Raw genomic sequence first — 27,349 nt, 5'->3', positions numbered from 1 at the left:
AGGCAAGACCATGCACATCTGACAGGTAACGTCGCAAAGGGTCGTGATTGGGTACGTATGGATGACTGCATATGCAAAGAATAAGCAAAATGGTCTATATGGACTGAGAAGGTCAATTAAAATGTAGAATCATAGGTATAACGCAGAATATTATCAAACACCAGCTCCTGACGCTATGCTCTGAAATGCGGCTCCAAGAAAATCAAAAGGGCCAAAAAGAAATCTTGACAAGACAAGAAAAGACTCTTATGCTTGTTTCTCAACGTCTTTCGGAGCATCGGAAATGCTATTACCAGAAGAGACGGGCTCATCATCTGGGTTGGCTGATGCCTTGTTGGCAATAGGGAAAGTAGGTGCAAAATTACTCTTGCCTCTGATCTGAGCGCCTTTCAGGTAGAAGAGAATGGGCAGAGGGACGAGTAAGAAGGCAAAGCAGCCCAGCAAAGTACCTGCCCACTGAATGCCCATACCGTCGATCATGTAGGTAGCGAATAGAGGGAATCCTGCGCCGCAGAGCGAACGCAAAAATGTGTTGGCAGCGATGGCGGAAGCAGCGAACATCAAGTAGCTGTCGATCAAATAATTGAGACACTGGAGGAAGATGGACATGATGCCGAATCCAGTAAACAGTCCACTTAGAGTAGGAGCAATCCAGGGGATATCCTCACGGTAACCAGTCCAACCGAACCATAGCAAACCAATGCCAAAGAGTACACCACCAATGATGACTGGAGGAAGACGCCACTCCGGAATAGGGATGTTGTTGTTCGCCTTCAGCTTGCGGTTGTATGATGGCACGTCGATAACGATGTAGAGACCAGCGAAGAATTCACCCAAGATCATACCGAAGTATGGCAATCCACCGACACCAGGAGACATTCCGTGGACTCGTTGGAAAACGATTGGGTAGAAAGTCAGGAACAGATAAAGCAGACCGTATACAAACGCCTGAATCGATTAGCACGGGTCATGTGAAATAGGCTAAAAGCACATACCATGTAGATTGACAATAGCAGCACAATTGGCTCTGTGAAAAGCATGCGCATGGGTCTGCCCAAGTTTTTCTCAACCAGCTCGCGGAGATTGATTTCAATTTCTTCCTGCTTTGCGTGAATACCCCAGTTCTTGGTTCTGCGCCTAAGCTCAGCAGCCTTGTTGACAAGAATCACAGGTGGATATGTCTCTTCGAGGAGGAAGAGCAGGAGAGCAAGTCCAGTGAAGCCCATAATGGCGGTGATATATTCGCACCAGCGCCAGCCGAGGTATGAAGTCGTGATGAAGCCTCCGATGAACGGTGCGAGTAGAGGTCCAGAAAAGACGGCAATACTGAAGACAGTAACGGCGACACCTCTTTGAGCGTTGTTGAACATGTCGGCAAATACAGCTCCAACGACGGTAAGCGGACAGGCACCCATGAAGCCACCGAAGAATCTGCAGATGAGGATGGTCTGAAGATCCTTTCCAACAGCTACAGCGATAGAGAAGATTGAGAAACCAAACGAAGCGATGAGAAGAGGAACGCGGCGACCGTAGAGTTCTGACATGGGGGCCCAAAGACTGAGAATTGTTAGCAAAATGTGTTGGTTCCTAGACAGATGGGAACTCACATAGGGCCAGTAGCAAATCCGAGAACGTAAAGCGAGATACCAAGAATACCAACTTCTCTTGAGACACCGTATTCGAGAGCGACAGCACCGGTAGCAGAGGAGAAGATGGATGAGCCAAATGCAGCAGTCAAAGTAACAAAGCCTAGCGAAGCAGCGACAGGAAGCCTGGAAGAGGGGTCAGTACGTTGTAGTCACATTCTAGTCATATGGAACTCACTTCTTCTTGAAAGGCCAGTTCTGAGCATGCATTGGATCATTGGGACCATCAAATTCTACTACATATTCTTCTCTTTCTGGCAGAGGGGGAGGATAAGGCTTGCCACCACCAAAAGCAGGCAAGGGTTTGCTTGCCTTGGACGATCTTGTGCGGAAGACACCAAATCCTGAGCCCTCTGTGCCGCTTGCTCCAACAGTGGCGCTGTGCTGACTTCTGCCAGTCTGGATTCTGCTCAATGCTGTGGGATGCCTTTCAAGATCTGCCTCATTCTCGTGTTGTGTCTCAACCCTGGAGATGCTTCTACCCATCTCTTGCATCCTAACCGAGTGTCCAGATTGTGATGATACAGAAGAGCGTCGTCTTGTTGCTACAGGTGATTCGTGGGATTCATGGCGTTCAATGGGACCGAATCTGTCAGGTGAGGCATCGCGCTCATTATCGGCCATGAACCTATCTTGGGCGTTCATAATGGCAGGTCGACCAGCCTCGGAGCCCGGAAAAATTCGAATAGGTGTACAAGGAAGAATAGAAAAGAGTCAGAGGCAACAATATCAGCAGCGGCGTCAGATCAATAAATGAGATGAAATGCTCGAGCACGGGGCAGACAGACCAACAGAAGTGGAGCCACAAACGGTCAGAAGAAGCGGCAGTCACGGTAAATCTTGACTGCCTGGACTCCTACTCCAATAATTCGCGATCACGAAGGACTCGTCAGGTTTTGCTGATCAATAGAAAATCATCGAACTCTCTGCCCCCCTGCCCATTCGCGTGTGCTTGCTTTTCTGTTCCAGCGGGGCTTTTTTCTGGGCGTCAGACGAGCGCTGGCAGCAGCCCATCGCTGTTTTGTTTGTCTAGGATTCCTGACCAGCCCAGCAACCACCTACGTCAAATTTGCTTGATCGCTCTTTTCTCTGAACCCTGACGCCGCTCAGACGCCCTGCGAGCCTTGGTGGGAAGCTAAAGGGTTGAATTACGGCGCCTTTCATCAACGCCTTGTCATCCTCCTGAACTCGGCAGTTGCTTGCCTTGTAAGCCAGCTTCGATAGCCAAGGCAATCAGCCAAATTAACCAAGGCATTCGGGTCGAGAGCGAAAGATGGCTGCGTAGCTTTCATACTGCTGAAACGCACCATGACAGAAGCATCGCGGACGCACACGCCGCCCGATCGACAAGCTTTTCTTCTCTTTTCGGTCAAGAACCTGGGGTAACAGCTTCTCGAGTCAAGCACTTTTTCGAGTCAAGACTCAGCCTTACTGAAGAACTTTCTGGATGAAGCAGTTTTAGTGTGCCTATACACGCTCAGATCCTTATCTATAGGATTGTATAGATAGCCAATGTCAGATAGACACGTCGCTAGGGCGCCGATGAATAATGCTTGGGCCTTGTGGACTCGTCTACATCAGCGCGGAGTTGAACTTACTCCGAGTACATGGGTAGGAGTATGGTAGACCGAGACAACGCCAGCTCCACGAAGTACAGCAATGACTGCCTACATTTTCTGCTCATGATAGACAGCAACAGTCACCAATAGACCTCGTAAGCACGATGAAAGAATGCGATGGAAGAAGCTACCACACCACGTGACAGCAAAATCAACCTTGCACAGCCACACCGCCACACCATTCCTCGTCATCCAGTGGCGTCGAAGTGCCTTGTCCCATACAATAAGTACAAGGCAGCCATCTCTCTAACCACAAATCACTAGCACAACAACCATCTCAATCCTCTCAAAGATCACACAAACCACAACAATAATGGGTCTTCCTCAACAAACAAACACTCCTATCGAGAAGCCCTCGACTTCCGAGACGGCAGAGGTTACTACAGACTCCGTCCCTGCTGCCGACGTCAGCACACAAGACAGCTCGCTCGGCGCCACACATAGCTCGGATCTGGCTGGAGGTGCCATGGGCGGTGCCCAGGGAGATGCTGAGAAAGCGGCGGAGAAGCTCTACGAGGAGAGAATGGAGGTATGCATCCTCAGCGTTGTGTCACGACGCTACAAAGACACTGACATACTTTACAGGAGGAGTACGCTAAGCGTGAAGGAGGTGCCTAAACCAACATGGAGTTGGATATGAAGTGATACGTGGTCTGATGGTTTGATGGCCATAGTGCCCGTGAAAGTCACGAATTATTGAGGCTCTACATATACTCAATCTAATGTATCACCACTTTTGACCATTCATTAGCTGGTAGTCTTACGACAATTCCTCTGCGTCTAGATGTCTAAAGTATACTACCTGAGGGCTATCAGAACTCTCTCCAGTAAAGCCAAGACCTTCTTATTGCCATAGCGCTTGTCGCCAGCTACATTGACTGCCTTGACCACCAGAGGGAAGAGCATCTCCAAGTGTGCTTGGTGACCAGCCTGGCTAGCACCATCTGCGTTGCCCGTGCTATCTGACAGGCCTTGTAGCTTTTCGACTTCAGTCAAGCAGAAGAGCAACTCCTCAAGTTGCGACAGTGGCTGCGGCAGCGAACCACGAAGAGGTTGGTCCACAATGTAGGCCTTTAGAGGAAGCGCGAAGCGCAGAACCAGACAGGAAGTTGCGGCTTGCGCAAGTTTGACTTGGCCTCCGCTGTGGTTGCCAACCAAGAAGATCAGCTCCTTGAAGCACAAATACGCCATATCCTCCCTCAAACTTGGCTCTGGGTCACGGACTCGACCCAAGCGTAATGCATGAACATTGTCGAGTCGGTGGATACCTTGAGGGATGTCTCCGCGCTCCCCGGAATGGATGAGCGATGCATCGAACAGTGAAGACATATACGTTTGCCGAATTGCATCGGGGATATCTGCTGAGTCGAGGACCGGTGTGATCATGGCTTTAAGTTGTCGCATGATCTCACAGTCGAAAATTTCGTCCTTCTCGACAGTCTCGAATGTCGGCTGTGGCGATGCTTCATCAATATCTGCATGCATAACGGCATGAGCAATGTTGACAATAGCTGTCCAGATGCGTGTTTTCATCTCGCTCTCAATATTGAGCTCTCCCATTTGGGCTAGCGTCTTGCTGATGATAGACAACGATGCAGAGCTTGCCTTTTGCCACAGTGCCGGTGCTTTGCCAGGTTGCGTCCAGCGATACTTGAGGCCAATTGGTGTCGCCAGATCCTCCAAAGCTTTCGCTACAGCCCCAGATTGGAACACTTCTGGCCTTGACAAATCTTTCGCAATCAACTCAACTAGCCAGTCCATGCTTGCTTTTGACAAGGCAACGAATGTGAGGTTTGTCTTGGGCTTTTCTTGTGATGTAAACGGTAACGACACTAATTGTGAGGCCGCATTGACGAGAGTCGAAGAAACGAGGTCGATGTTACCATGCAGCGCTTGCAGATGCTCAAGAACCTTCTGCTGGAGCATAGTGAGATTGTTGACATCAGAGCTGTAAGCTGCTCCAGTCGAGGATTTGACACAAACAATCATGTTCTGAACCAACTTGTCAAGTTGATCCTGTGAGGCGTTCTTCTCATTGAGACCATAGATGCTTCTTCCGCAGTTCACGTACGCAACGTATTGGTCCTGTTCAGCAGTCTGGCCTTTGAAATCTGCTGAACAGTCGGGCACAGCAGACGACCACAGAAGTTCTGTGCGCGACACTGCCTGATGTGACTTATAATGGTCAGACCTAAACGCCCCTAGCAAAGTGCTGAGACCATCATACACGGGTGCGTTGATGACTGACGAGTGGAAGGACAAAAGAGCTTCGAAGATTTCCATCAAATCTGACCACAATCGATCAAACGCATCGAGTGAGGCCATCTGTTCAAATTGTCCGACAAGTAGACTGGTGATGTCGCCGATGATCTCACTCGAAGTGGAATTGAGGCCAATGATGACGTCTGAAGATGATGCCTTGCTCGAACGAAGGATTCTTTGCTGTTCGACATTCTCCCGAAGAACCTTGAACAAGAGTGTTTCGATAGCCAACTGCCAGGCCGGGTTTGAGAAGTCAACACTGTGGTTCTTGAAGATCCTGAGAAGTGTCTGGAATGCACTGTTTCTGACTTCCAAACGCTCATCAGCGATGACGTCCGTGAGTCGATACATGAGCAGCACCCATTGGGCAGGCCGGGATTCTTTGCTTCTAATCACAATTCGTTCATGTCCCAGAACCAATCGCTCTTCAGTGATACCACTGGTAAGCTCATTGAGTTTTGAGACCACTTGCTGTTTAACAAGGAAGTCGGACACATCCCAAAACAATGTGATAGCCTGAGTAATATCAGTATGAACAACTTCGACTGGTTATGAACAACTTACCGTGAGAGAGATATTGAGGTCGGAGGTTTGAGAAGCAAAACGGAACAAAATCTCCACTAGTGGACTCAGACATGTCTGCGGAAGTGGTGCGAGGAAGTCGGAGCAAACCAACTGCATCACACCGAATGCTGATCGACCTAGATATGGAGCAACAAACTGACTTGATAACCTTAGCCAGCCTTCTCTTCTATTTTGTCCGTCATGTTGTTGTTGTTCTTCAGCGTCGTTAGTATTAAAGACGCTACCTATGATGGCAAGAATGGTTTCCCAACCAGCAGTGAGAGCCTCTCCAGACTTCTCAAGCACAGCTCTGACAGAGTCAAGGATTCTGTTGTGTATGTCGATATCGACATTGCCAAGATCACCGCCTTGTTCATAAACTTGATGAATAAGCAGATGTAAAGATGAAAGAACCATCTTTTGAGCAAGTGCTGCATCCTCCGGTTCCTCAGATGTACTTGCCTCGGCGACTGCAACGGAGCACCGGGCCAGAATGTCAGTAGCAAGACGGCGAGCATCATCTGGGATGCTTGTAGTAATGCTCAGATCCACAAGGCGATCGACTAGAATTGTCCATCCACTTTCTGAAGCCGTATAACTTGCAAATCTTGAGATATTGTGCTCTGCCAGATCATTAATCCTCGTCAACACGAACATGTAATCTTGAGTAGAGAGTGCAATATCTGTCGTGATACCAGGCAGGCTGGATATCCTACGCGCGGCACTTGGAGGCTTTGTTTGAGAGGGAGACGGTGTTCCAGCCTCAGTTTTCCCGTCCAGCAGCCTGCAGAGAGTTGTGAGCACATGGAGGAAGGCTTCGTTCGGATAATCCGCTGTGCTCTCCAAGAGACGAAAAACCGCGCCTTCCACAGCTGCAACTTCTGGGCCAATGGCTGTCGATTTTGCTTGAGAAGCGTTAAGAACAACCCCAGCTTGGAGGAGCGTTTCAAAGACGATGTTGAATGAAGACTCCAAGGTCGGACCAATGGCAATAGCAACATTGAGAAGGGCTCTCAGGCAAAGAAGATTGCGTGTGGACAATGTGGGCTTCGATGATGGATCATATGATGTTCGTCTCGATCTATCATTTGCCGATGCCTGAGTTGAAAAGCTCTCCACACTTAGCAAACCTTTGTTGTTGGAATATATTCCAGAAGTCTCCGCCGTCGGCGATGAGACGGTGGATATGCTGGACGTTACGATGCTTGGAGGAACCGCAGCTTTGCCCAGAGTGGTCAAGAAAGCGTCTCGCGAGGTAGACAATCTAAGAAGACCAGAGACCTGTACAAATCTTTGATATGACCTGATAAGTGCTCGGTAGTAATCGTTGTCTAGAGACGCGTTCAGGAAAGTCGAATATGTTGCAAGTAAGGCAGGCCAACACTGCTCCACAAGCTGTGCAATGGCTCTAATACGAACAGCTTGTACACTCTCATCCGTAGAAAGCGGATTGAGTGGTACAGTTCGGGATCGGTATGACTGTGACCTCTTTTTTCTGTTTCTTGTCTTTTGAGGACTCGAGTTGCGTTCTTGATCTTCAGCATCGCCATCCGACTCTTGCTCTTCATCATTCGTATGTTGCTGAACGGTCAACGGGAGCACTACCTTAGCCAAGCTCTCAGATAAGCCATTGAGACACTCAAGAACAAGACTGTAGATATATGTTTCCGGCAGAGCTGGAGGATCTGTTTTGTCAAGCTGGTCCATGCATTGGGTCTTGGGCACGCTCCATCGCGTACTGATCCCTGAGACATTGGCATCTGCCATATGTGAGGAAGGAGCAATCACACCAGCGACGCCACCCGCAGCTTCCATTGCAACCTGCTCAGCGATAGTATCTCTCGCTTGGTCGGTAGGAGCACTTGAATGTTGACCCAACCCGATGACGGAGGGCTTTTCTGTGGAGATTTTGACGAAGGAAGCAATGTTGTCTCGGACAATCGACTTTTTGCCATCTTTCGCATCAAACTGCAGGTAGATCTGCACAGCCAGACCAGGCTCGGTATAGACAAGACGAAAAACTTCCATACACATAGCACGTTTCGAGGCTGTCGCTTCCGAGTCTATCATATGGGTCAACAAGCCTAAAACCACCTCACACTCATCGGGCATAGCCTGAAGGTGACGGCGGATGATGAAGGATGCAACTCGAAGAGCTCGGAGAGTGACGCCGAATGCTTGACGCTCTGAGATGACCCGAATCAGATGTGGCATGACGACTGTTCGAAGGATGCTTGCTTGCTCGGGATGTGAGGCGAATATCTTAGGGTGGCTGCCGAGGCATGAGCCCATAAGTTCTAAACCAGAAGCTGCCGAGAGTCCAGAGAAACGCACGAATCTTGTGTTCTGGCCTTCTGTAGCAAAGCAAATATCAAGGAACACGCGATAAGCATCATAAGCAGCTTCTCTCAGTGGGATCGGGCCATCTCCACCAGATATCCTAGTTGCGATTGGGATCTTGTCACCAGCTTCGTCCTCAGCGGCAACCCTGTCAAATACTGACACAACGAGTTGTTGAAGAGTAGCAGCAGCTACACCACTTACTGTGGCGGCCTTGACATTTTGCAGGGCTGCACAGACTTGCAAGGCAGCAGCAAGATGATCTCCTTTCAGGTCATCTGCATAATTTTGGGCAAGAGCTGGGAGAGCCTGCAAGACTTTGAGTTGGATATCCAGACCGAGCGAAGTACAAGCGTTGAAAGCGTTTAAGACATCTTTTAGTCGTGATTTTGGTAGACCTCGAATTATAACGAGGCGCTGTAGACATACAGTAGCACTGCCGGCGTACTTGGCATTTTGAGTGTTGCAAGCAAGCAGAAAAGGATCAATGAAAGTCGGTCGTCTACTCAGATCTCTTGTCCGTTAGCGAGCGCGGCAGGGTTGAAGCAGGTGCATCTCACCAGCAGCCAGTTGTTGTTCTGAAGTTGAAGGCAGAGATTTGAGATCTTGTAATGACTTCTCTGCAGCCTATACCGCATCAGAACAATGTTTCAAGAGCACACAACCAGAACAAACATACAGTACGAATTTCAGGGTTCTTTCGTTTGGCCTCTTGAGCGAGGCTCGTTAATTCGGCCTGGAGAGCTTGTCCGCTCATACCTCTCTATTTTCAAATGGTACGAAGAATCATTCTAAGTTCAATCAATACTTAGCCCAAGATGATGACAAATGGGAATAAAGCGATAAATCAGAATTGAAAGAGCAGTACACGTGGTAAAAAGAGACTATCCAAAGGGATACTGAAGCGGAGGACACGAGTGGTTTCGGGCAGGAGTTTGCCAAGACGACAAACATGTGGGCATGCGACGTTGGTGCTTGTGACGCTGATGATTGCTCTGTTGATGTCCATCTTGTGAACATAATCACTACTTCTACACCTTTGCTCCGTCTTTTACACTACTTCAAATCTGCCACATCCGCAATCTGAAACTTTCCACTCACAACGATCGTCTGCAAAACAACATGGCCAAAGTCCCCCGTAACTTCCGCTTACTGGAGGAGCTCGAGAAGGGCGAGAAGGGTCTCGGCGCTGGTACGGACGACAAGGACATTCAATAGTGCTTGAGGCAAAGTGACTGACACAGCTTCAGAGGCATGCTCATACGGTCTCGACGACGGCGATGACCTCCTCATGACCAACTGGAACGGCACCATCCTCGGTCCTCCTCATGTACATGACCCCACTCCTTCCGCACCAAACAGAACAGGCATTGACAGGCTACCCGACAGAGCGTGCACGAGAACCGTATCTACAGTCTGAAGATCCGCTGCGGCGAAAACTACCCCGACGTCCCTCCTGAGGTTACCTTCATCTCAAAGGTCAACCTTCCTTGTGTGGATCAGAGAAACGGCAGGGTATGGCTTTGTAAAAGATGGACATTTGTGATATGCTTGCTGAGACAAAACGCACCAGGTCGACCTTTCCAAGCTTCCCAGCCTGAGCCAGTGGAAGCGTGACTTCACCATGGAAACCATCTTGATCGAAATCAGAAGGCAAGCTTGCCACTACAGTCGAACATACCACTTCCGACCTCTAATACTGTTGCAGATTTATGGCCGCGCCCGCACACAAGAAGCTGCCGCAGCCTCCGGAGGGCACCAACTTCTAGATGGCCACTACGCACTTCTTGTTCCACAGCTCTTGACGAAAATGAATACTTCTTTGGGCACAACGTACCCAACCAACGACATGACGTTCAACATGATTCACTCTTCTGTTCCATACTTCTACTGGCATAGCATTGGCGCTCGGCGCATCAAGAGAACGTTCTGAATATATACATATCTCAACTCTGCGTTGGTATCTTTGTCTACGATGGGTGAACCGCTGATCAATCGCTTGCAAATAAAAGGCTCCTAGTGCTCTCAAATGTATCCCAGAACTCCAGGCTCCGAACTTTATATCAAACTGTCGTAGAAGATATCCATCACTCATCGTCTGAGTAGAGTCTAGCCATGTTCTTTGCACCCCTGGGCTCGATGAACAAGGCCTCAGCCTCGACCAAATGCTCGCCCTCTTCGACACCGTCGCCCAAAAGCTCGATACAGCCCTTGACCCATGCTTTTCTGCCATCGACCTTGGTAGTCTCTGCTCTGAGCACAATGAAGCTGTTCGACGGGCAGGGCTTTTTGTATGTGATGTTCAAGCTCGCCGTGACGCCCACCTTGTTGGGCAGAGCAGGGAAACAGGCACGAGCAAGACCTTCGTCCAGAAGAGTAGCGAGCATACCTCCGTGAATGATTGTAGGGTGTCCGCACAACTTTTCGCCGAGGTGGGCAATCTGCACAATCGAGGGCAGCTCAGTCTTTGTGTTTGCAAAAGTGAGAGGCGGCGAGGCAAGCATGTCGTCTCCTTGCAAGGTACCCGCTGTCAGGTTATGCGATCTCATGTTGGCAGGAATCTTCAGATGCGGTCTAGACTCGTTCCATTGTGGATTTGCGCGTAGAGACTCGGCAAGAGGGTTTGATGTAAGGCGCTTGTTGATCTCTTCGGCTTCGGGGCTGGCAGGCACGAACAAGGAGAGTGTCTCGGCATTGGTAGGAGGTGTGAGGAAGCCATTGGCTGTCTCGATGGCAGGAGCAACAGACATTGCTAGACCGGCGGCTGTTGCGACTACGAACAGAGCGGTTGCGCCGAGGATACGAGAGGTTCGAGAGCGAGGAGGGGGAGGTGTCGGATCTGAAGGATTGTTGAGAGCAGGTGTGGTAGAAGGAGCTTCAGAGACACGGAGATCAGTCAAGTGCAATGCAAGGGATCAAGTAAGATAGCACTCACCAGATTGAATGGTCTGATAGCGCTTCTGAATTGCGGGCTGGCGGGCTCTATATATACAATGCTTGCCGGCACCCCAGAGAGCCCGCCGAGCAAGAGCCGCTCCTGAACCCGTGGCCATTGTCATTTCGGCTTGTGACGAATTTCAAAGAACTTTGTTTGCCAACCAGTGCCGACACCGAGTTGAGATGTGCCTTGCGGTATTGCTTTGAAATTGTCCAAGGCCAAGACCAGTTCGTCCGAGGTCCAACGCTCCGGCAGCCGCAACTTGGGGATCCCGATGGCCGACCCTTCCTAATGCAGTAACCTTTGCGAGAGCGAAGCGAACGAGGACCCTTCTCGAAACCTTCTCGAAACATCGCCGTTACCACCAACAAGACGTTGCTCGTCGATTATGAACTCTGGAGGCAGCAGTCTAGAGGGGAACGACATAGTATGGCTGAAAATACTGGAATCTGTAACGAATCGCAACGTACTTCCTCCTGTCGAACCAAGTTGTCCTCCTGAGTTCCATCTCGAAGTCGCACCTACTATTCACCGACACACAGCGAATTGTTCAAGTCGATAGCCCCATGGCATTATTTGCAAGCATGCGTAACCTCTGTTGCAGGGTGGGAACGCTGACAACGATAGCAGCACTGCTGTATTTAGTCACCATGGATGCTTCGTTTCCGTACTGTTTGCATATCAGCCATGGTACATTGATCACTAGCTATAGACTTACTGCGAGATACGCCATCTCTAGTTGAGAGTCCCGAGGATGTCTGATCCAAAGCACAGGTCCGAGACGATCCCATCCAATCTTTTCCACCAAGTCATAATTCTCTATCATCTCATCGGAAATTTTCATCGGCTCGAATCCAAGCTGGTAGAAGGTGTCCCCGCTTGCTCCGTCACAAGACTCATTATCACTTGCATCGCTGTTATGGAATTGAGCGTCACGGTCACGCATGTCGGCATACTCCTCAGAGAGGTCCATCACACGGACTAACTCAGCGCGGAGATTCAATGCCAGTAAGACCTCGTAAAGCATCATGTCTGCTCCTTTAAGAGCCCCGGGCAAATGTCGATGCAAGAGTGCGTGTGTATAAGGATAAGCATGGGCAAGTCCAATCGCCATGGATCCGCCCTCAACCATGAAAGTACAAGATCTGAGAAGATCGACAAGTGGTTGGTACGTTGGAAGGCGTGCAGCATCCATGCTGTGCTTCTTTCCAGCCAGAGAGCCACTCCCGCGCGAAGCATACAAGTCGTAAGTCAAGGTGACACGGTGACCAGCAGTGACTTCCTGTACCTCGTGAGAGCAATCAGAATAGAATGCTGCCCATTGGATGCATGGCATGTGATTAGTCGAGGAAGACGCCGACCAGTCGAATTTAACAGTGTTTGCCTGATGAGAAACAGACAGAACGCCGCCCTCGAACTCAGAGGGCAAGCACACAACGAGACTGCCAATTTGAGTCTCGCTCCGGGGAGTATCTACGTGCGCTTTGAATTTACCGGAAGGTCTGCTGTAGATGTTGAGCTTGTAAAGTTCAGCTCTAATCCCCAAGCTCATCTCAGCAGACTGAGTGCTGTCGTCACCTTCGTCATCTGATGAATGAGCTTCTGCCAGTATGTCCAGAAGGACCAGGTCGGCGCCCTCAAGCCTTTGTTCCAGGACTTCGTCAAGACCTTGCTGGTATCTCGTCATGTACAACTTCATGATCGAGGAAAGGTGCTCAGGCGAACGTGAGGTTAGTATCTCTGTGAGGGTCATCGAGTCAAGTTCTGAAGATCCCTCCACCGCAGCATGAAGGAGTTCGGCGTCGGCATTGATGGCGGGCGTAATCTCCTGCAACTCTCCAGGAACTGTTTCTGTCACTTTGCGCTTGACCGACGGCATCAGAAGCTGTTGAACAATGTCGATGATGCCAGTTTCGTAAGGGCTGAAATCAGTAAGAAAGTCGTCTGTATCCAACTTGATTGCTTTGCGATACTGTTCATCATACACATCCTTGCCACCGCGACCGAAAGTAGCGGGCTCACACGTACTGATGAGGTTCAGAAATGCTGGGTCGTTGGTTGTATTGGTTGGAAGCCTCAGGATTTCGCCCTGGCCATAGGGCCCATAGCGAATCGTGACCCGTTTGGTCGTGATGACTTGATCGTAGACTTGAGATTTAATATCGTTTCTGCTGTTCTCAGAAAGGTTTGATGGACTGAGAATGACCGGAATGTGTCCCCCACAAGCGAATGTGCTCTCATTGTCAGCGTCTCCCAGAGCCGAGGAGAACGCACCGAGAAGTTGTTGTTCTGACATCGTGATGAATTGGTTGTTCATGGTCACTTTCGAGTTTTGAGCACTGATACTTATACCATTCATTCTGATATTGGATTCGAGCTTTGCAGCTACCGCTGCCTGGATCTCATCTCTAGAAGTGAGTTTCAGGCAGCATGTTGCACAAAAACGTCCCTTCAAGCCAGGGAGATGCACATTGCATCAACATGCCAGGCAGCGACAGTCAAAATGAGAGGTCGACGTGATTGACTTGACAGGATCTGTGAAGTGATTCGTTATGATGCAGGCTGATGGAATTGCGTATTATCGTCGGTAATGGAATCGCGCTGAGCTTGTGTGACCGACAACAGCGGGAAAAAGGCCATCTCGTGCATCGATTGCGGAACAAGGTCGGACCAGAGGCCGTGATACACATGTTCCAAAATCAGAGAGGAGATAAGCCACGTCAAGAAACGTTCAATTCCTCCCCACACAGCAGCACCTCCGGATCAACAACCACGTCGAGAGCTGTCAGCCTGTCACGGCAAGCGCAAAACTCATAAACAAAACAGAAGGTTGTCCCACCGAGACTTCTTTTCTCAAGGGATGCTCAGAAGTTGTTCTCGTTCCTTGCCTATCAATTCCTTCACAAATGCAAGTCGGCCGCGAAGAATGTGAGATCATACCTACGTAGAATCGCACGTGTACCCCTAAAAGCACAAATTCGGACGCAAAAGAGAGGCGCCAAGGGTCACAATGCGGTGGCCCTGACGATGGTAACTCCACATATGTTTGCTCAGACCAGAAACCGCATTGAGGGGTTGCAGAAGTAGAATCGCATATAGAAGTCGATCCCCAGAGCCTCATTTTGTATACCTACTCTCATTACCTACCTTCTATCTCGGACCCACGTAACGTTAGTGCGAACCCTCTATTGAACCACCCCTTTGTTGAATGGACTCTGCCTCTGGACATCATGGATGTACTCAAATCCTTCAACCGCAGTCCTGAAGCACTGATGGGCAATTTGACTTTCTCGTACGCCCACCTTGTGGCCATCACCATCCTCGTACCAACGATACGACACCTCTACCTTGATTACCAAAGCTTCATCGCATTGGGACCCGGAGGCACGCCAAAGACTATCATGGGCTATTGCAAAGTCAAGACACTAGGCATGTTTGCTCTCCGTGACCCATACGCCGCACCCAAGGTGCCGTGGTCTATGACACAAAAGGAAGGCTGTTTGTCGACCCTACCACAGCGAGAAGGTCCTCGTCCGTCAACTCTGGGTATAGCGCCTCATCGCCAGGTTAACCAGATACCACCGCAGAGAATGTACGAAAAGCTAGCCGAAGCGATACACACCATCACCGTGGACAACGCAAGTCTCCATGAAGGAACATCGTGTTTCGAAAAGCACGGCACTGGCTTGTTCACCGTCACCCCACAACGACGGACCTGCGGAGGAGAAATCTGCCATGCTCATCCTTCGGATGGATCCTTGCATCTGACACTACATCCTGCAGACGCGAAGATCATGCTCGAGGGCGGCTGGGGTGAAAGACATCCTCTAGCAAGAGGCGGTTGGCTAGAAAGATTTGTTCCTGGAGGATTCGTCATGATCTATGCGCCTCGCAACGACGACGAGCTCAAAGTGGTGCTGGAAATTGTGCGCGCTGCGGCATGGTATGTGGCAGGCGAAGACATCAAGAGCGAGCATGACAAGCGCAGAGATAGTGGCCAGGCAGAAGACCTCTCATGGTGAGAGTTGTTGTTTGTCGACAGAGGAAGAATTCAAGAATTGCGGGAGTGAGCCGGAGGATGCCGAAGGACCGATCATCGAAGAGTGGAGTTACGAGAAACGGAATTGACAAGGCATTATTGACTTGGACACGGACACGGACACGACTTGTTATTGGATACATAGCGGTAGCGAGGCGAACGGAGCATTCAGATTCTTCTTGATGATTTTGTATTCGCGGGCTTGGTATGGAGGTACCTAATGATTATGATGATGAATCTCACACGGCTTGCTGGAATGACATCAAACGGCATCGAGGGCGAGGTGCATACTCGGCCATACGAACCGTCTCTCGACACAGGATCTTTAGCCAAACGTTCCAGCCTACAGGCGTCGGACGACCTTGCGGTGAGATCGAGCTGCAGGCGGCTGCAGGGCAAGAGCTGTCGTAACTGAATGGAAACGTCTCCAACCAATTCCAGGCAATCTGGAGATTACGTGCTTGTCTGGGTCCACTCTTTGTTTTTGCAGCCGTGCAAAGATTCGACAATTGGAAATTGAGGATTCGAACGAAGGCTTCAAAGCTTGCACGGCGAGAAGGTTGCATCTACACGAGCCAATCTCTTTCTCAGATTGTTCTACACTCTACGTGATAATGCACCGGTTCTTACGATAAATCAACTTATAGTCTCGTAGCGGGTATCGAATGGAGTCCAAAGTTGGAAAGCGTTGACGGGTGGGCGTGTGGAGAGCTCGGAGGCTGGCCGCCAAACGGCACGGCGCACGCCACATCGATGCCATCTCTCGGCGTACGACATGCGCAAATGCTTCAACCTTTTCTCTGACCACACCCTTCGCCTTAGCCGCGGCCGCCACAGTAGCTTACTTGATTTGTCTCTGCGATTAAGCTCTGATCCTTCAGGACCACTCCCGTCATTTATAAACTGCTTGCTAGCTGCAGCGCGCATCTTTTCTTCTACTCAGTCTTGGTACACCAAATCGACTCGATTGTCCATCAACTCGTTGCAAGCCTGGTGGTTAATGCTGCCTGAATTCAACCGACGCGACCTTTTCACTTACTTTACGCTCGTCCGGAGCATTCGTTCGATAAAATGGCGTTAGGCAATTTCTTCAAAAAGAAGCCTACTATTGTTGCCGATGCACCTCCTCTCCCGAATGCGCCCGAACTCGAGAAACCCATGTTCGGCGATGAGGGATACGGCGACCAGCCTGCTGCATACGATCCCGAGCAGAATGGACCCAAGGGCATGAAAATGAATAGAATCGACGGACCCATGACCAAATCCATCAGCCAACAAGGCGATCTCAGCGATGACAGCTCCGGCTTGACCGTCGGAAAGCAGATGGAGATGGAGGCCGGAAATGCCATCAAGTACAGAACTTGCAGTTGGCCAAAGGTGTGATCCTATCGCGCGTGTTTTGTTTCCCTTCACTCCCACTTGCGACATGGAGCGAGCCGACTCTCTGCCCAATGCGACAACTCATCGTTACCCTTGTCAATTTCCCCATGCAGCAAGCCCTTGCACCACTCCCATCTCCCTACCCATGATTTTGTTTCAAACCAGAAGAATCAGCTCTTTTGTCGAGCGTACAAGAACCGACCTAATCCATCTTCTAGACTGCAGCATTGTTGTTCTCTGAGTACATCTGCCTGGCTATCATGTCATTCCCGTACTCGTATGCTACTCTCGGCCTGGTACCCGGTCTGATCTTGACCGTCGTCATTGCCGGACTGGTCCTGTACACCTCTCTCGTTCTCTGGTATATCGAATGCAAAGCTCATCTTGCGAATTGTGTCTGACAAAATTGTAGGGAGTTCTGCTTGCGTCACCCTGAAGTAAAGGATGTCTGCGACATTGGACAGATGCTGTTCTGGGGTCAAAGATGGGCATGGTGGGCCACTGCCTTCATGTTCATCCTGAACAACACTTTCATCCAGGGCCTGCATTGCTTGACCGGTGCCAAATATCTCAACACCATGACCGGTCACGGTCTCTGCACAATCGCTTTCAGTGCCATTGTTGCTTCCGTTTCCTTCGTCGCGTCGCTTCCCCGTACTTTCAGCACTCTTGCTCTATTGGGTACCGGATCTGCATTCTTCACCTTCATCTCGGTCCTCCTGGCCACCATCTTCTCTGGTATCGAGCCCCATCCTGCTGGATATCCCAAGTATGGAGAGCCTCTCGTGCTTGCAATTCCAGAGAAAGGTACCACTTTCGTTGCCGGAATGTCCGCATTCATGAACATCAGCTACACATTTATTGGACAGATCACTCTGCCCTCTTTCATTGCTGAAATGAAGAACCCTCGAGATTTCCCCAAAGCTCTCTGGGCTGTTACCATCGCCGAAGTCATTCTTTTCTCGCTCGTCGGTGCTATCATCTACGCCTACACAGGTACTCAATACTACACCGCACCCGCCTTCGGATCTCTGAGCAATGAAGTATACAAGAAAGTTAGTTTCTCGTTCATGATTCCAACCATCATTTTCTTGGGCGTGCTCTACGCCTCGGTATCTGCTCGCTTTGTCTTCTTCAGAATCTTTGCTGGAACCAGACACATGGGCGAGCATACTGTGGTTGGTTGGGTGAGTTGGGCTGCTATTTTGCTCTGCACCTGGATCTTGGCATTTATCATTGCTGAAGTCATTCCCTTCTTCAGTGATCTGCTGTCACTCATGAGTTCGCTCTTTGACAGCTTCTTCGGATTCATCTTCTGGGGTGTCGCATACCTTCGTATGCGCAGAGTAGATTACGGACCGGACTTCTGGAAGAACAGAGGCTTCAGAGGAACTTTCGGGTTTATTTTCAACCTGATTCTCATTTGCATTGGCTTGTTGTTCCTCAGTGGAGGCACATATGCCTCTGTACAGAGCATCATTGACGGATACAACTCATCGGAGTATGGCACAGCCTTCTCCTGCGCCAACAACGGTCTCTAGAGGGAATGGGAGACATTGACAGTCCGTGTGGGGACGCTGCCTGGAAACAGAATGATTGCCATGATTTGCATGTTCACGCAATGGTTCCATGTTGAATACTTTCCTTTACTAAATTGATAGCTTATTTTAATCGATCTATTCAGCTTGTTCATTTGAACATCAGTATGGTATACCTTAAATCAGGCTCGAAATCAGTGGATCAGTCTGGCCGGGGTGATAGACGCCAAGAGGAATGACGAGAACGGACGTTCCGTTGAGCCGCACGAGCTTGTGCCATGTGTTCTTCCAGCAGGCAGCTTTCGCACTCTGTCCAACCTGTATCACCGTTTGACAACGAATCACTCATTGTCGCTTTTCTGCACGGCGTCTGAACTACTTGTCATCACCAAGCATAATGTCATCCATCTCTGACTTTGTCGATCTTGGACAGCCTATGTTCTGGCGTAAGTTGGGACCAATGCCGAGTTGGCCTTGCTTAGACGGGATCGTTTGAGAAGACAAGCTGATTCGAGATGCAATATAGTGTCTGCAGCTAGCATTTGTTTCAATCCTACCTTTTGGAAGTAAGCAGATCTAGTTGAAGGTTTCTGTTCCGGAACAAGCATACTGATAACCTTCTAGCACGGCCGCAAGATCAGGTAAGGTTCACTGTTTGAATGTCTGCAAGCACGACGAAGAAAGATGCAGAGGTCACTGTGAAATCAAGCAACCAGAAAAGAAAAAGCAAGAACAGAAAATTGACATGTTTTGCGCATCATGCAGAATACCACAACAAGACCATTACCAAGCTGTTTGGCGGCAACTCGCTTTACGGCTGCTATGCCCTCGCCGTGACAATCTTCACCCTTGGAATTGTTCGAGACAGCATGTACGCACCTCTTTTTTCCATTGTCCTGATCAAGAAGCAACCGCCCATTACGCGCCAAAACTGTCGACCTCATGCCATCAAGCACCAAGCCTCCCAAAGCGACACATGAAATTGAAAGAGGTTAGACGATGATAGCTTGCTGACAGAACCAAAGCTACGAACGCGCCCTCCGCAGTCAACCCACGCACCCACTCCTTCTTGGACCTATTCCTGAGGCCTTGGCCATCGCTCTCTTCGCATCTGGAAACGTTCTCGTGCTTACATCCATGTACGCTCTCGGCGTCACGGGCACCTATCTTGGTGACTACTTCGGCATCCTAATGGATGAAATGGTGACTGGTTTCCCGTTCAACGTGTGCTCGGCACCCATGTACTACGGCTCTACCCTCAGTTTCCTTGGATCGGCATTGTGGTTCGGCAAGCCTGCGGGAGTGATCCTAACGGGACTGGTGTTCTTGGTTTACAAGGTTGCTTTGACATACGAGGATCCATTCACTGCTGGCATCTATGCAGAGAGGGAGAGAAAGGAGAAGACCGAGGGCAAGAAGGTCCGTTGATCGTCTTGAGGCCAACATACGGAAGTCGGGAGTCGTTGGTGAAGAGTAGGAGGGGGAGTGAGGAAGTGGATAGTAGAGTGTCCATGGCAGACTGTGGCTGCTAGATGGAAAAGATTCAACATGGACAAGAGGATGCAGGGGTTGAGGAAGCAGCTGGACACGAAACACGAATTCAACACGGAAGCGCATATAATATGTACATGTCATTACAAAAGTAGTCGTTGCAGATTTTTTGATCTTGTGCTTCATTTAAGTCGTATACCCAAGGAGCGTTCCAGCATTCTCACGTTCTCGTCAAAGCCATCATAGGCAGCATCTCTCAGGCTCATAGCGTTCTTATCACGCCTCCTATGCTCTTTCTATCAATTTCCCGTGCTCTTAGCTCCTACCTTTCTGTGTGACTTACAACGAACTCGGCACACCCTTATCTTTACAGCCCCAGACGTGCAACAGATTCCTCACTATCTTGTCTTCGAGGCCTTTGTACTTTGCGGCATTATTCAGGAATTCTAGGGTCTGAGATATTTGTTGCGAGTTGAAGGCGGATGTGGGATTGCGGAACGAGGAGCGGAGATGGGATTGCAGGGTGAAGCGGGCGGGTTTTGCGTAGCGGATTGCTTGAAGCGATGTTCGAAGGAGATGGCGATACGCGTGGATGATTTCCTGTGACATCTGTGTCTTGTTGTCCTGTGTCGTGGTGTGGTGGGATGAGCAGCTAGAGCAAGACGAGAACGACGCTGGACGAGGGACAGGGTCGTGTTTGGGTTGTTTGTTTTGGAGGGGTTCATGGATGCGATGCGATAGGTGATTACAACCTTAACATCTACCGTCCTCTCGTCTTCTGGTCATGACCATGACAGAGCTGTTGGCTCATCCTGTAGTGATTGGTCTTGTTGCTGTCATCGTTGCCAGTGCTGCAATGGGCCTCTTCTCGTCCAACAAGCATTTCCCCGTTGAGGGCAGAGTAACTTGTCGTATCCACTCGGGTTGATGTATCGATGCTAACATGGTTTTACGCAGACTGTCTTGATCACTGGAGGTTCGAGTGGCATGGGAAAAGCTCTCGCGACCAAGCTAGCTCAACAGGGTGCCAATGTTTGCATTGTCGCCAGAAATCAAGCAAAACTCGACCAAGCGATCGACCACATCAAGGTACTTCTTTCTACAACTCCGGCCTGCCTGACTTGCAACCACAACTAACCTCACAACTCAGTCGCACGCCAAATCTCCGAACCAACGATTCCTTGCCATCAGCGCCGATTGCACCTCGCCCCAAGACAACACCCGCATCCTCGCCGAAACCACCTCATGGAACAACTCACAAGCTCCCGACATAGTCTGGGCCAATGCTGGCTCGTCGTCCCCTGGCCTCTTCATCGACACTCCCCTTGAGACCCATCGCGCCCAGATGGACACAAACTACTGGGCTTCCTTCTACCTCGCCCACGCAACCCTCAAACTCTGGCTCGCTCCACACCAAAACAAAGAAGAACACAAAACGAGACACTTCATCATCACAGCCAGCAGTGTTGCTTTTGTAGGTGTCGCAGGATACACTCCCTACGCTCCTGCCAAAGCTGCCTTGAAGTCTTTGGCCGACTCGCTGCGCATGGAGTTGAATCTCTACAACGGCAGTATGAAGTCTTCGAAGCCTTCTCCTGCTGCGGCCACACAGATCCATCTGGTCTGCCCTGGAACCATTCTATCTCCTGGTTATGAAGCCGAAAACCTTACAAAGCATCCCGTTACCAAGATCCTGGAATCTGGCGACCCCAAACAATCAGAAGATGAAGTTGCAGATGCTGCTCTGAAGGGCTTGCAACGAGGCGACTATGTCATCACAACACAGTGGTTGGGTCACGCCATGAGAGTCTCTGCTCTAGGTGGCTCCCCCAGAAATGGCTGGGGTATCGTGGACGTCCTCTTCGGTTGGGTGACTGGTATTGCATGGCTGTTTATTGCGCCTGATATGGAAAGCAAGGTCTGGAAATGGGGCAAAGAGCATGGCTGTTCATAATGTCTACATGATGAAAAGTTTGATCTTCTTGTATGATACCCCTTTATATCGAATATACTGCTCTATTATCTGCTGGCATTGGTCACTCTTACAATGGTGTTGAGCAAATTGTGAGATGTAGGAATGCATAGCAAAGTAACAGGTAGGGATAAGTCCAATAAGACTCTCCGCCTGATCAGCTCTCTCTGGAAGTGAGTGGTTCTATACCTCAAAAGTATCACGCATTCCTACAGCTACACAAGAAAAGTCCGGTCCATGAGGGAGCTAGTGCACGAAGGATGTCGTGTGGCTGAATTCGGGAAATGTCAGATGGTTTCTCACTTTCCTCCCATCTCATTAAACACCATCGCTGGCAAATTGATTCAAGGTCGTCTCAGCGGCGAAAGAGAAGAGCGTGATTAAGGGACACTCTTCCGACACAATCATGGACGAAAGATATAGGTTTTCTTTGGAGCTTGATGACTCGACGACAAGTTTGTACTCCCCTTTGTCGTTTCTCGAACTCGTGATGACCGGAGAGAAGGTACTGCTAATGACCCAAGATTTTGTTGTTGATATACAATGCTAAGAGGAAAGAGCGAATGTGCGTTGTACCTGGGCCGTGAGACGTAAAGAGTTGATCATTTGCGACTGCCACATCTGAACACAGATTGTTGCAAAATGCAAGATGTTATTAAGACATGCTACAGGAAGGAACGAGATGCCTCCAATGAACTTCACTGGAATGTTTCAATGACCTCTCTCATCACCTGCTCCACAACTCTGATACTTTTGACATCCACCCATTCATCCTTGCCATGCAGTCCCTCACCTGCAGGTCCAAAGACCAAAGAAGGAATACCAGCTTCACTCAGCAACGCAGCATCCGTCCAGAACTTCGCCGCTGTAGGTCGTACCTCTTTCTCGCCTTGCACATCAGCAATTGCCTTAGTGGTTGCAACCAGTAGAGGATGTGTCTCTGCCAATGGTAGCAAAGGCTTACGTTCAAAGAGCACTTTTGGCAGCTCAAACTTGAACTTCTTGTCTGCAGCAGCAAGTTTATCAAGGATATTTGTGATGTCTTTGAGGATGGCAGTAGATGACTGAGAGGCACTGTCGTCGTTAACAGTGCGGAACTCAATGGTCAGTGTGCAGGATCCAGCATAACTGCTGTTCTCCTCTCCACCTCTGATGGTGCCGCAGTGCATTGTTGATTGTCCTAAGACATCATCATCTGGCAATGTTTCGGCATACCTTTCGATAGCTTTCAAGAAATCGGCAGTAGACATGATGGCATCTACGCCTGTTTGAGCATCGGAGCCATGTGCAGCAACCCCGAGAATGGTAACTTCAATCCACACGAAACCCTTGTGTGCGTGGTGAAGTTGTAGAGATGTAGGTTCGGGGATGAGCGCAGCATCTGCTTTCCATCCTGCCGCAAGGATAGCAGCAGTACCCATGCTTTTGTCTTCCTCATCTGCCACTGCGGTGAAAATGACATCGCCCTTACTGCCATGCGTGGAGAAATGCAGAAGTGTGGTCATGGCAGCTGCGACTCCAGCCTTCATGTCCAGTACACCTCGGCCGTAGATCTTGCCTTCCACAAGACTGCCGCTAAGAGGACCCACGCCGTAGGTGGATAGCGATACTGTATCAATATGTCCGTTCAACATGAGAGATTTGGCATTGGAATCGCTGCCACGAACCACTCCCACCACAGAGGGGCGACCTGGCACTGACTCCACGACGTGAGTCTCGATACCACGATGGTGTAGCCATTGCGTGATGAATGCTGCAATCTTTGCTTCTCCCGGCGCAGAGCCCGTCATATCTAGTGATGGACTCGAACTATCGATCTGGACGAGTTGTTGAGTCAAGACCGCGACATCGTCGTTACTGACGTCGAGAGGTATGTCGTAAGGTCTCTTGGCCTCGGTATTGATCAAGACCACCGACGATCCTTTGGCAATGTGTCCCTCAGCTACAAGTCTTTTCAAAGCTGCCAGGCCGGAAGCACCGCATGGTCCGGCGTTCACATGATGGCGATGCATGTCCTGTACTGCAACGTGAGTCTCAAAATCAGATACCGTGGTGCTCAGATCGACATAGTCGCGAAGGTACGGCCAGGAGATGGAACTAAGCGTTCCGCAGTTACATCCAGCGTTGATTGTGTTGGATGTGATGATAGACGTAGCTTCTCCAGCAACAAGTGAAGCGTGCAAACATGCCGCTGTATCTGGCTCCACAGCCACTGTCATGAAGTTTCGGTGCCCTTTGGCATATGCGATAACTGCTTGAGCTAGAGACCCCACGCCAACAGGTGTGATGATGGTTGTTGGGTGTGCATTCAGCTCTTGCAACTGCTCTTCCATTTCGGTAAAGATGGTCGCATATCCATCTATGATCCATGTTGGGATGTCTTCGTAACCTTCGAAAGCTGTGTCTTGCACGAGTATATTGTTCTTGGTCGTGGCAGCAGCAGAAGCAGCACTGGAAACAGCGAGGTCATAGTCTCCTTGGACCACAATCACTTCCGCTCCCTCGGCAGCAATCAAACGCAGGAAGTTCGGATGCAGATCATGAGGCACATAAATGGACGACTCGATACCTAAGGATCGTGCCATCCAAGCAATTGCTCTGCCATGATTTCCATCTGTGGCGGCTAATAGCCTGCAGCCACGATCTTTGGCAACAGAAGCTACTTGTTCTAAAGTAGCAGACTCGAGATTCAACGACAATTGTGAGACAAGAGCGCGAAAGCAGCCCCACGATGCTCCCGAGGCTTTGAACGAAGGTAGACCGAAGCGAGATGATTCGTCCTTGATGTAGATACCATCAAGACCTAGCTCTGCAGCGAGCGCGTCCAAGGAAAGGAGAGCTGTAGGCTCATATCCGACAAGCGCTTTGTGAAAGTTGTACTGGACAGTAGAGTCGGCTATATCAATGGAAGGACTCGGTGATGTTTGGCGGACCCATGTGGGTCTACGATTCGAAGGTCTTTCCGGCGACTGAAATCGAAGAGGCATTATGCCAGGTAAAGAGATACAGGATACTCAAAAAATGCGATCTCGAGGATGATTGCATATATAAAGACGAGCAGATCAATCCTGAACACTATTTTATATCTTCGACTTCCGTCGGACACCGTCGGAAGTAAGTTGTGGTGTATCGAAAACGAACTTCGAGAGTCGGAAGTCCAACGGAAGACCGACGGGACCCCGGTTTCGAAAAATTTCATGCAGCCGGGAAACTTGTCGGTAAACTGACCACCATCTTCGAGTAGACTTATGGTCAATCGCTAGCGATAATCTCTCGCAATAATCCGATCATTTTGGTATCGATGCCTCCTTCACAGAGGAAGTTCTCAGAAAATGACGATATGGGCGTTCCTATAAATTTCAGTCAGCATTGATGACAGAAGCATTTTCGTTTTGCTGATAGAAAGTTATGTTTTGGGGCTCAGATTTGCCTTCTGTTGCAATCATGTCCCTCCTTACAACTTACCCATAGACCCTAGAAGGGTAGAGGGTCAAGACTGCAGGACTTATGCGGGAATCATAAGTATCTGATTTTATCTTTTGTGTCTTCATGGCCATGTCAAGGGTGTAAAAGCGGGTGGGGAAACGAACAACTTACTATTTGGTGTTGAAATACCGGAGTTTCGAGACCATATCGCTGGTTGGGGCCGAGTAGATACTGAAGTTGAGATACTCAACGCAAGCGATCAACGATTACAGAAGACTTCCGACGGTGAAATACTCGCCGAAGATGTCAAAGCCAGCCAAGGCATCAAAGTCGCCCATGCCCATGACTTGAGAAGGCAAAGGCGTTCCACCAGTGTGAAGTTGAGGCAACGCCTCGGCACCACTATTTGTGCCATCTTCACCGGTTGAATCTGCGTGCGTTGATCTTTCCAGTGCGCGCTGTATGATGAATCCATGCTTGTATGCGATGTGCGATTCACCGCATGCAACCTTGAAGAGGTACGCTCGCAAATTTTCGACCAGATGATGATCGATTGCGCTTTCACAAAGGACTAGTGCTGCGTATGAAGCAATAAAGAAAGCGAAATCTGGCAGATCAAGCGCCTGGTCTGAAGAGTGACGCACGAATTGAGAGACAATATTCGCACTTTCTCGCCAAGCTGGTATGTTCTTTTCGTGCATAGCTTGAGGTGACAAACCTTGCTGGGAAGAGGCATTGCGACGGTGGAGCAACAGGTGTCCAAACCAGTGGGATAACTCGAGGGTCCTTGGCGGGCCCGAACTGGCAAGAAAACGGCTCCATGCAAAGTCCCAAGACGTGAATGCAGATTCGGGAGTGGCTGTAGGGTTTTGCAGGGCTGTGTGGAGGCAGATGTAGAATTGCAGCTCGGCTATCAATGGCGTATCGAATGGCGTTGTTGTAGGCTGTTCCAGTAGACGGCGACAACCGTCCATAAGTCGAATCGAAATGCTGAGAGGTCGGCCGCTGCCAATCGAGTATTGTAGATGAGTAAGACAGAGACCACTCCACACGCGCAATTGCTCCATGGTGCGTTCTTCGAAGGCACCTGGTTGTTTGACATTGCTCGGTCCAAATGCGACGACTGCATGGTTCGCTGTACTAGCACTGAGATGCCAACTGTCCAGAGGCTTGTCGGTTTGTACAGCAGGACTGAAGAGACAGAGCAATGTCAATGCCTGAACAACACTACCTGCGACTGGAGGTGTCCCGATGACCGCATCCGCAACAAGGCGTTTAACGTGTTTGTAGATGTCTTGTACTGTCTGCGAAGCAACCTCAGGATGATAGCGAGTTGCCAGTAAGCAGAGTACATTCATCAACAGAGGCGAGGTCTGGGAGAAATTTCGCGTCACGTTGCTAACAAACTTGACAACATCAGCTAGGGACATCCACTTGCTATACCTGTTGATAGACCTGCGCGATGGTTAGCCCTAGCGCAAAGACCTCCTGAGGCAGAAAAGTTCGTTGCGATACTCACGTTTGGAGGAGCTGGACTGCAGTCTCGAAAGGCAAGAGACCTACAGATACCACATCAAGCCGGTTGGTTTCTTCCGAACAGGATTGACCTGACTGAGCATACAATTCAGACTGCAGATCTTGGAGAATTTCGACTGGTTTGGGGTAGTTGTGTGCGATGACTGTGTCCGGGTCACGTCCCTCTGCAGGAGCGTCGGGACTATTCGATTTGCCATCGACTTGATTCAAATTTGATCCAGAATGAGGAAAGACAGCTTCAGACAATTTGGCAATCATCTGTTCGACGCGTTTGAGCCGCGTCTCAACATCATTGTCGTAGGCTGAGTCAGAAGGAGCAGGCGCCAGAACACGATTCGAGCTACGTTTCGGCAGTTCACATTCGAGACTTGAGTCGAATAGATGTTAGGAGATATGTCATGACAGTTTGATGGAAACGAACTCGAGTACTTGACATCGATGACAAGCGTCGGCGTTGGGTTGTACTTCGCAGCGTGCTTTGGATGTGCGACATGATTTGCAGGCTTTTCCAATACGTTGACGCTTAGCCGGGCGGTCCTGTTCAATGTCCATGTCGAGGTGAAAGTTTAGATAGAGCTGCACGCTGCTTCATGGAGGA

General features: G+C 49.7%; 13 protein-coding genes across 13 annotated transcripts; 6 read left to right on the top strand and 7 right to left on the bottom strand.

The window, feature by feature from the left end:
* Positions 1-246: 246 nt before the first annotated feature.
* Positions 247-2,291, bottom strand: M437DRAFT_60206 (MFS general substrate transporter; the record flags this gene model as incomplete). Its single annotated transcript, XM_041023710.1, has 4 exons — positions 247-948; positions 996-1,557; positions 1,608-1,772; positions 1,825-2,291. 4 exons carry the CDS (start codon positions 2,289-2,291, stop codon positions 247-249), a joined length of 1,896 nt encoding a protein of 631 aa, XP_040875136.1.
* Positions 2,292-3,566: 1,275 nt separating this feature from the next.
* Positions 3,567-3,883, top strand: M437DRAFT_60205 (uncharacterized protein; the record flags this gene model as incomplete). The annotated part of the gene is made up of 2 exons (XM_041023709.1): positions 3,567-3,794; positions 3,851-3,883. Coding segments are annotated over 2 exons (261 nt in total), but the record flags the coding sequence as incomplete, so codon positions are not given.
* Positions 3,884-4,063: 180 nt separating this feature from the next.
* Positions 4,064-9,188, bottom strand: M437DRAFT_60160 (uncharacterized protein; the record flags this gene model as incomplete). Its single annotated transcript, XM_041023703.1, has 5 exons — positions 4,064-6,043; positions 6,092-8,429; positions 8,472-8,943; positions 8,992-9,058; positions 9,111-9,188. The coding sequence occupies 5 exons, from the start codon at positions 9,186-9,188 to the stop codon at positions 4,064-4,066; spliced, it is 4,935 nt and encodes a 1,644-aa protein (XP_040875134.1).
* Positions 9,189-9,553: 365 nt separating this feature from the next.
* On the top strand, positions 9,554-10,200 carry M437DRAFT_79309 (UBC-like protein; the record flags this gene model as incomplete). Its single annotated transcript, XM_041027151.1, has 5 exons — positions 9,554-9,623; positions 9,682-9,761; positions 9,821-9,946; positions 10,005-10,084; positions 10,140-10,200. The coding sequence occupies 5 exons, from the start codon at positions 9,554-9,556 to the stop codon at positions 10,198-10,200; spliced, it is 417 nt and encodes a 138-aa protein (XP_040875133.1).
* A 318-nt stretch (positions 10,201-10,518) lies between these two features.
* M437DRAFT_70284 (thioesterase family protein) lies at positions 10,519-11,181 on the bottom strand (the record flags this gene model as incomplete). Its single annotated transcript, XM_041025429.1, has 1 exon — positions 10,519-11,181. One exon carries the CDS (start codon positions 11,179-11,181, stop codon positions 10,519-10,521), a length of 663 nt encoding a protein of 220 aa, XP_040875132.1.
* Positions 11,182-11,919: 738 nt separating this feature from the next.
* Positions 11,920-13,665, bottom strand: M437DRAFT_60262 (uncharacterized protein; the record flags this gene model as incomplete). Its single annotated transcript, XM_041023724.1, has 2 exons — positions 11,920-12,039; positions 12,088-13,665. The coding sequence occupies 2 exons, from the start codon at positions 13,663-13,665 to the stop codon at positions 11,920-11,922; spliced, it is 1,698 nt and encodes a 565-aa protein (XP_040875131.1).
* A 976-nt stretch (positions 13,666-14,641) lies between these two features.
* Positions 14,642-15,391, top strand: M437DRAFT_60276 (uncharacterized protein; the record flags this gene model as incomplete). Its single annotated transcript, XM_041023728.1, has 1 exon — positions 14,642-15,391. The coding sequence occupies one exon, from the start codon at positions 14,642-14,644 to the stop codon at positions 15,389-15,391; it is 750 nt and encodes a 249-aa protein (XP_040875130.1).
* A 1,175-nt stretch (positions 15,392-16,566) lies between these two features.
* Positions 16,567-18,329, top strand: M437DRAFT_60227 (uncharacterized protein; the record flags this gene model as incomplete). The annotated part of the gene is made up of 3 exons (XM_041023715.1): positions 16,567-16,785; positions 17,007-17,149; positions 17,201-18,329. 3 exons carry the CDS (start codon positions 16,567-16,569, stop codon positions 18,327-18,329), a joined length of 1,491 nt encoding a protein of 496 aa, XP_040875129.1.
* A 394-nt stretch (positions 18,330-18,723) lies between these two features.
* On the top strand, positions 18,724-19,754 carry M437DRAFT_88928 (phospholipid methyltransferase; the record flags this gene model as incomplete). Its single annotated transcript, XM_041028928.1, has 5 exons — positions 18,724-18,772; positions 18,853-18,892; positions 18,951-18,967; positions 19,092-19,197; positions 19,352-19,754. 5 exons carry the CDS (start codon positions 18,724-18,726, stop codon positions 19,752-19,754), a joined length of 615 nt encoding a protein of 204 aa, XP_040875128.1.
* Positions 19,755-19,999: 245 nt separating this feature from the next.
* On the bottom strand, positions 20,000-20,426 carry M437DRAFT_79303 (DUF1763-domain-containing protein; the record flags this gene model as incomplete). The annotated part of the gene is made up of 2 exons (XM_041027150.1): positions 20,000-20,102; positions 20,161-20,426. The coding sequence occupies 2 exons, from the start codon at positions 20,424-20,426 to the stop codon at positions 20,000-20,002; spliced, it is 369 nt and encodes a 122-aa protein (XP_040875127.1).
* A 175-nt stretch (positions 20,427-20,601) lies between these two features.
* Positions 20,602-21,771, top strand: M437DRAFT_60220 (NAD(P)-binding protein; the record flags this gene model as incomplete). The annotated part of the gene is made up of 3 exons (XM_041023714.1): positions 20,602-20,718; positions 20,775-20,906; positions 20,968-21,771. The coding sequence occupies 3 exons, from the start codon at positions 20,602-20,604 to the stop codon at positions 21,769-21,771; spliced, it is 1,053 nt and encodes a 350-aa protein (XP_040875126.1).
* Positions 21,772-22,487: 716 nt separating this feature from the next.
* M437DRAFT_70279 (putative metallopeptidase) lies at positions 22,488-24,776 on the bottom strand (the record flags this gene model as incomplete). The annotated part of the gene is made up of 1 exon (XM_041025428.1): positions 22,488-24,776. One exon carries the CDS (start codon positions 24,774-24,776, stop codon positions 22,488-22,490), a length of 2,289 nt encoding a protein of 762 aa, XP_040875125.1.
* Positions 24,777-25,481: 705 nt separating this feature from the next.
* Positions 25,482-27,303, bottom strand: M437DRAFT_88924 (uncharacterized protein; the record flags this gene model as incomplete). The annotated part of the gene is made up of 3 exons (XM_041028927.1): positions 25,482-26,670; positions 26,735-27,118; positions 27,173-27,303. 3 exons carry the CDS (start codon positions 27,301-27,303, stop codon positions 25,482-25,484), a joined length of 1,704 nt encoding a protein of 567 aa, XP_040875124.1.
* Between the last annotated feature and the right edge of the window lie 46 nt (positions 27,304-27,349).

The sequence above is a fragment of the Aureobasidium melanogenum genome (genome assembly GCF_000721775.1).
Source record: "Aureobasidium melanogenum CBS 110374 unplaced genomic scaffold scaffold_37, whole genome shotgun sequence".
Classification (NCBI taxonomy): Eukaryota; Fungi; Ascomycota; class Dothideomycetes; order Dothideales; family Saccotheciaceae; genus Aureobasidium; species Aureobasidium melanogenum.
Note: the sequence above shows the minus strand (reverse complement) of the source record. Positions and strands in the feature narration are given on the sequence as shown.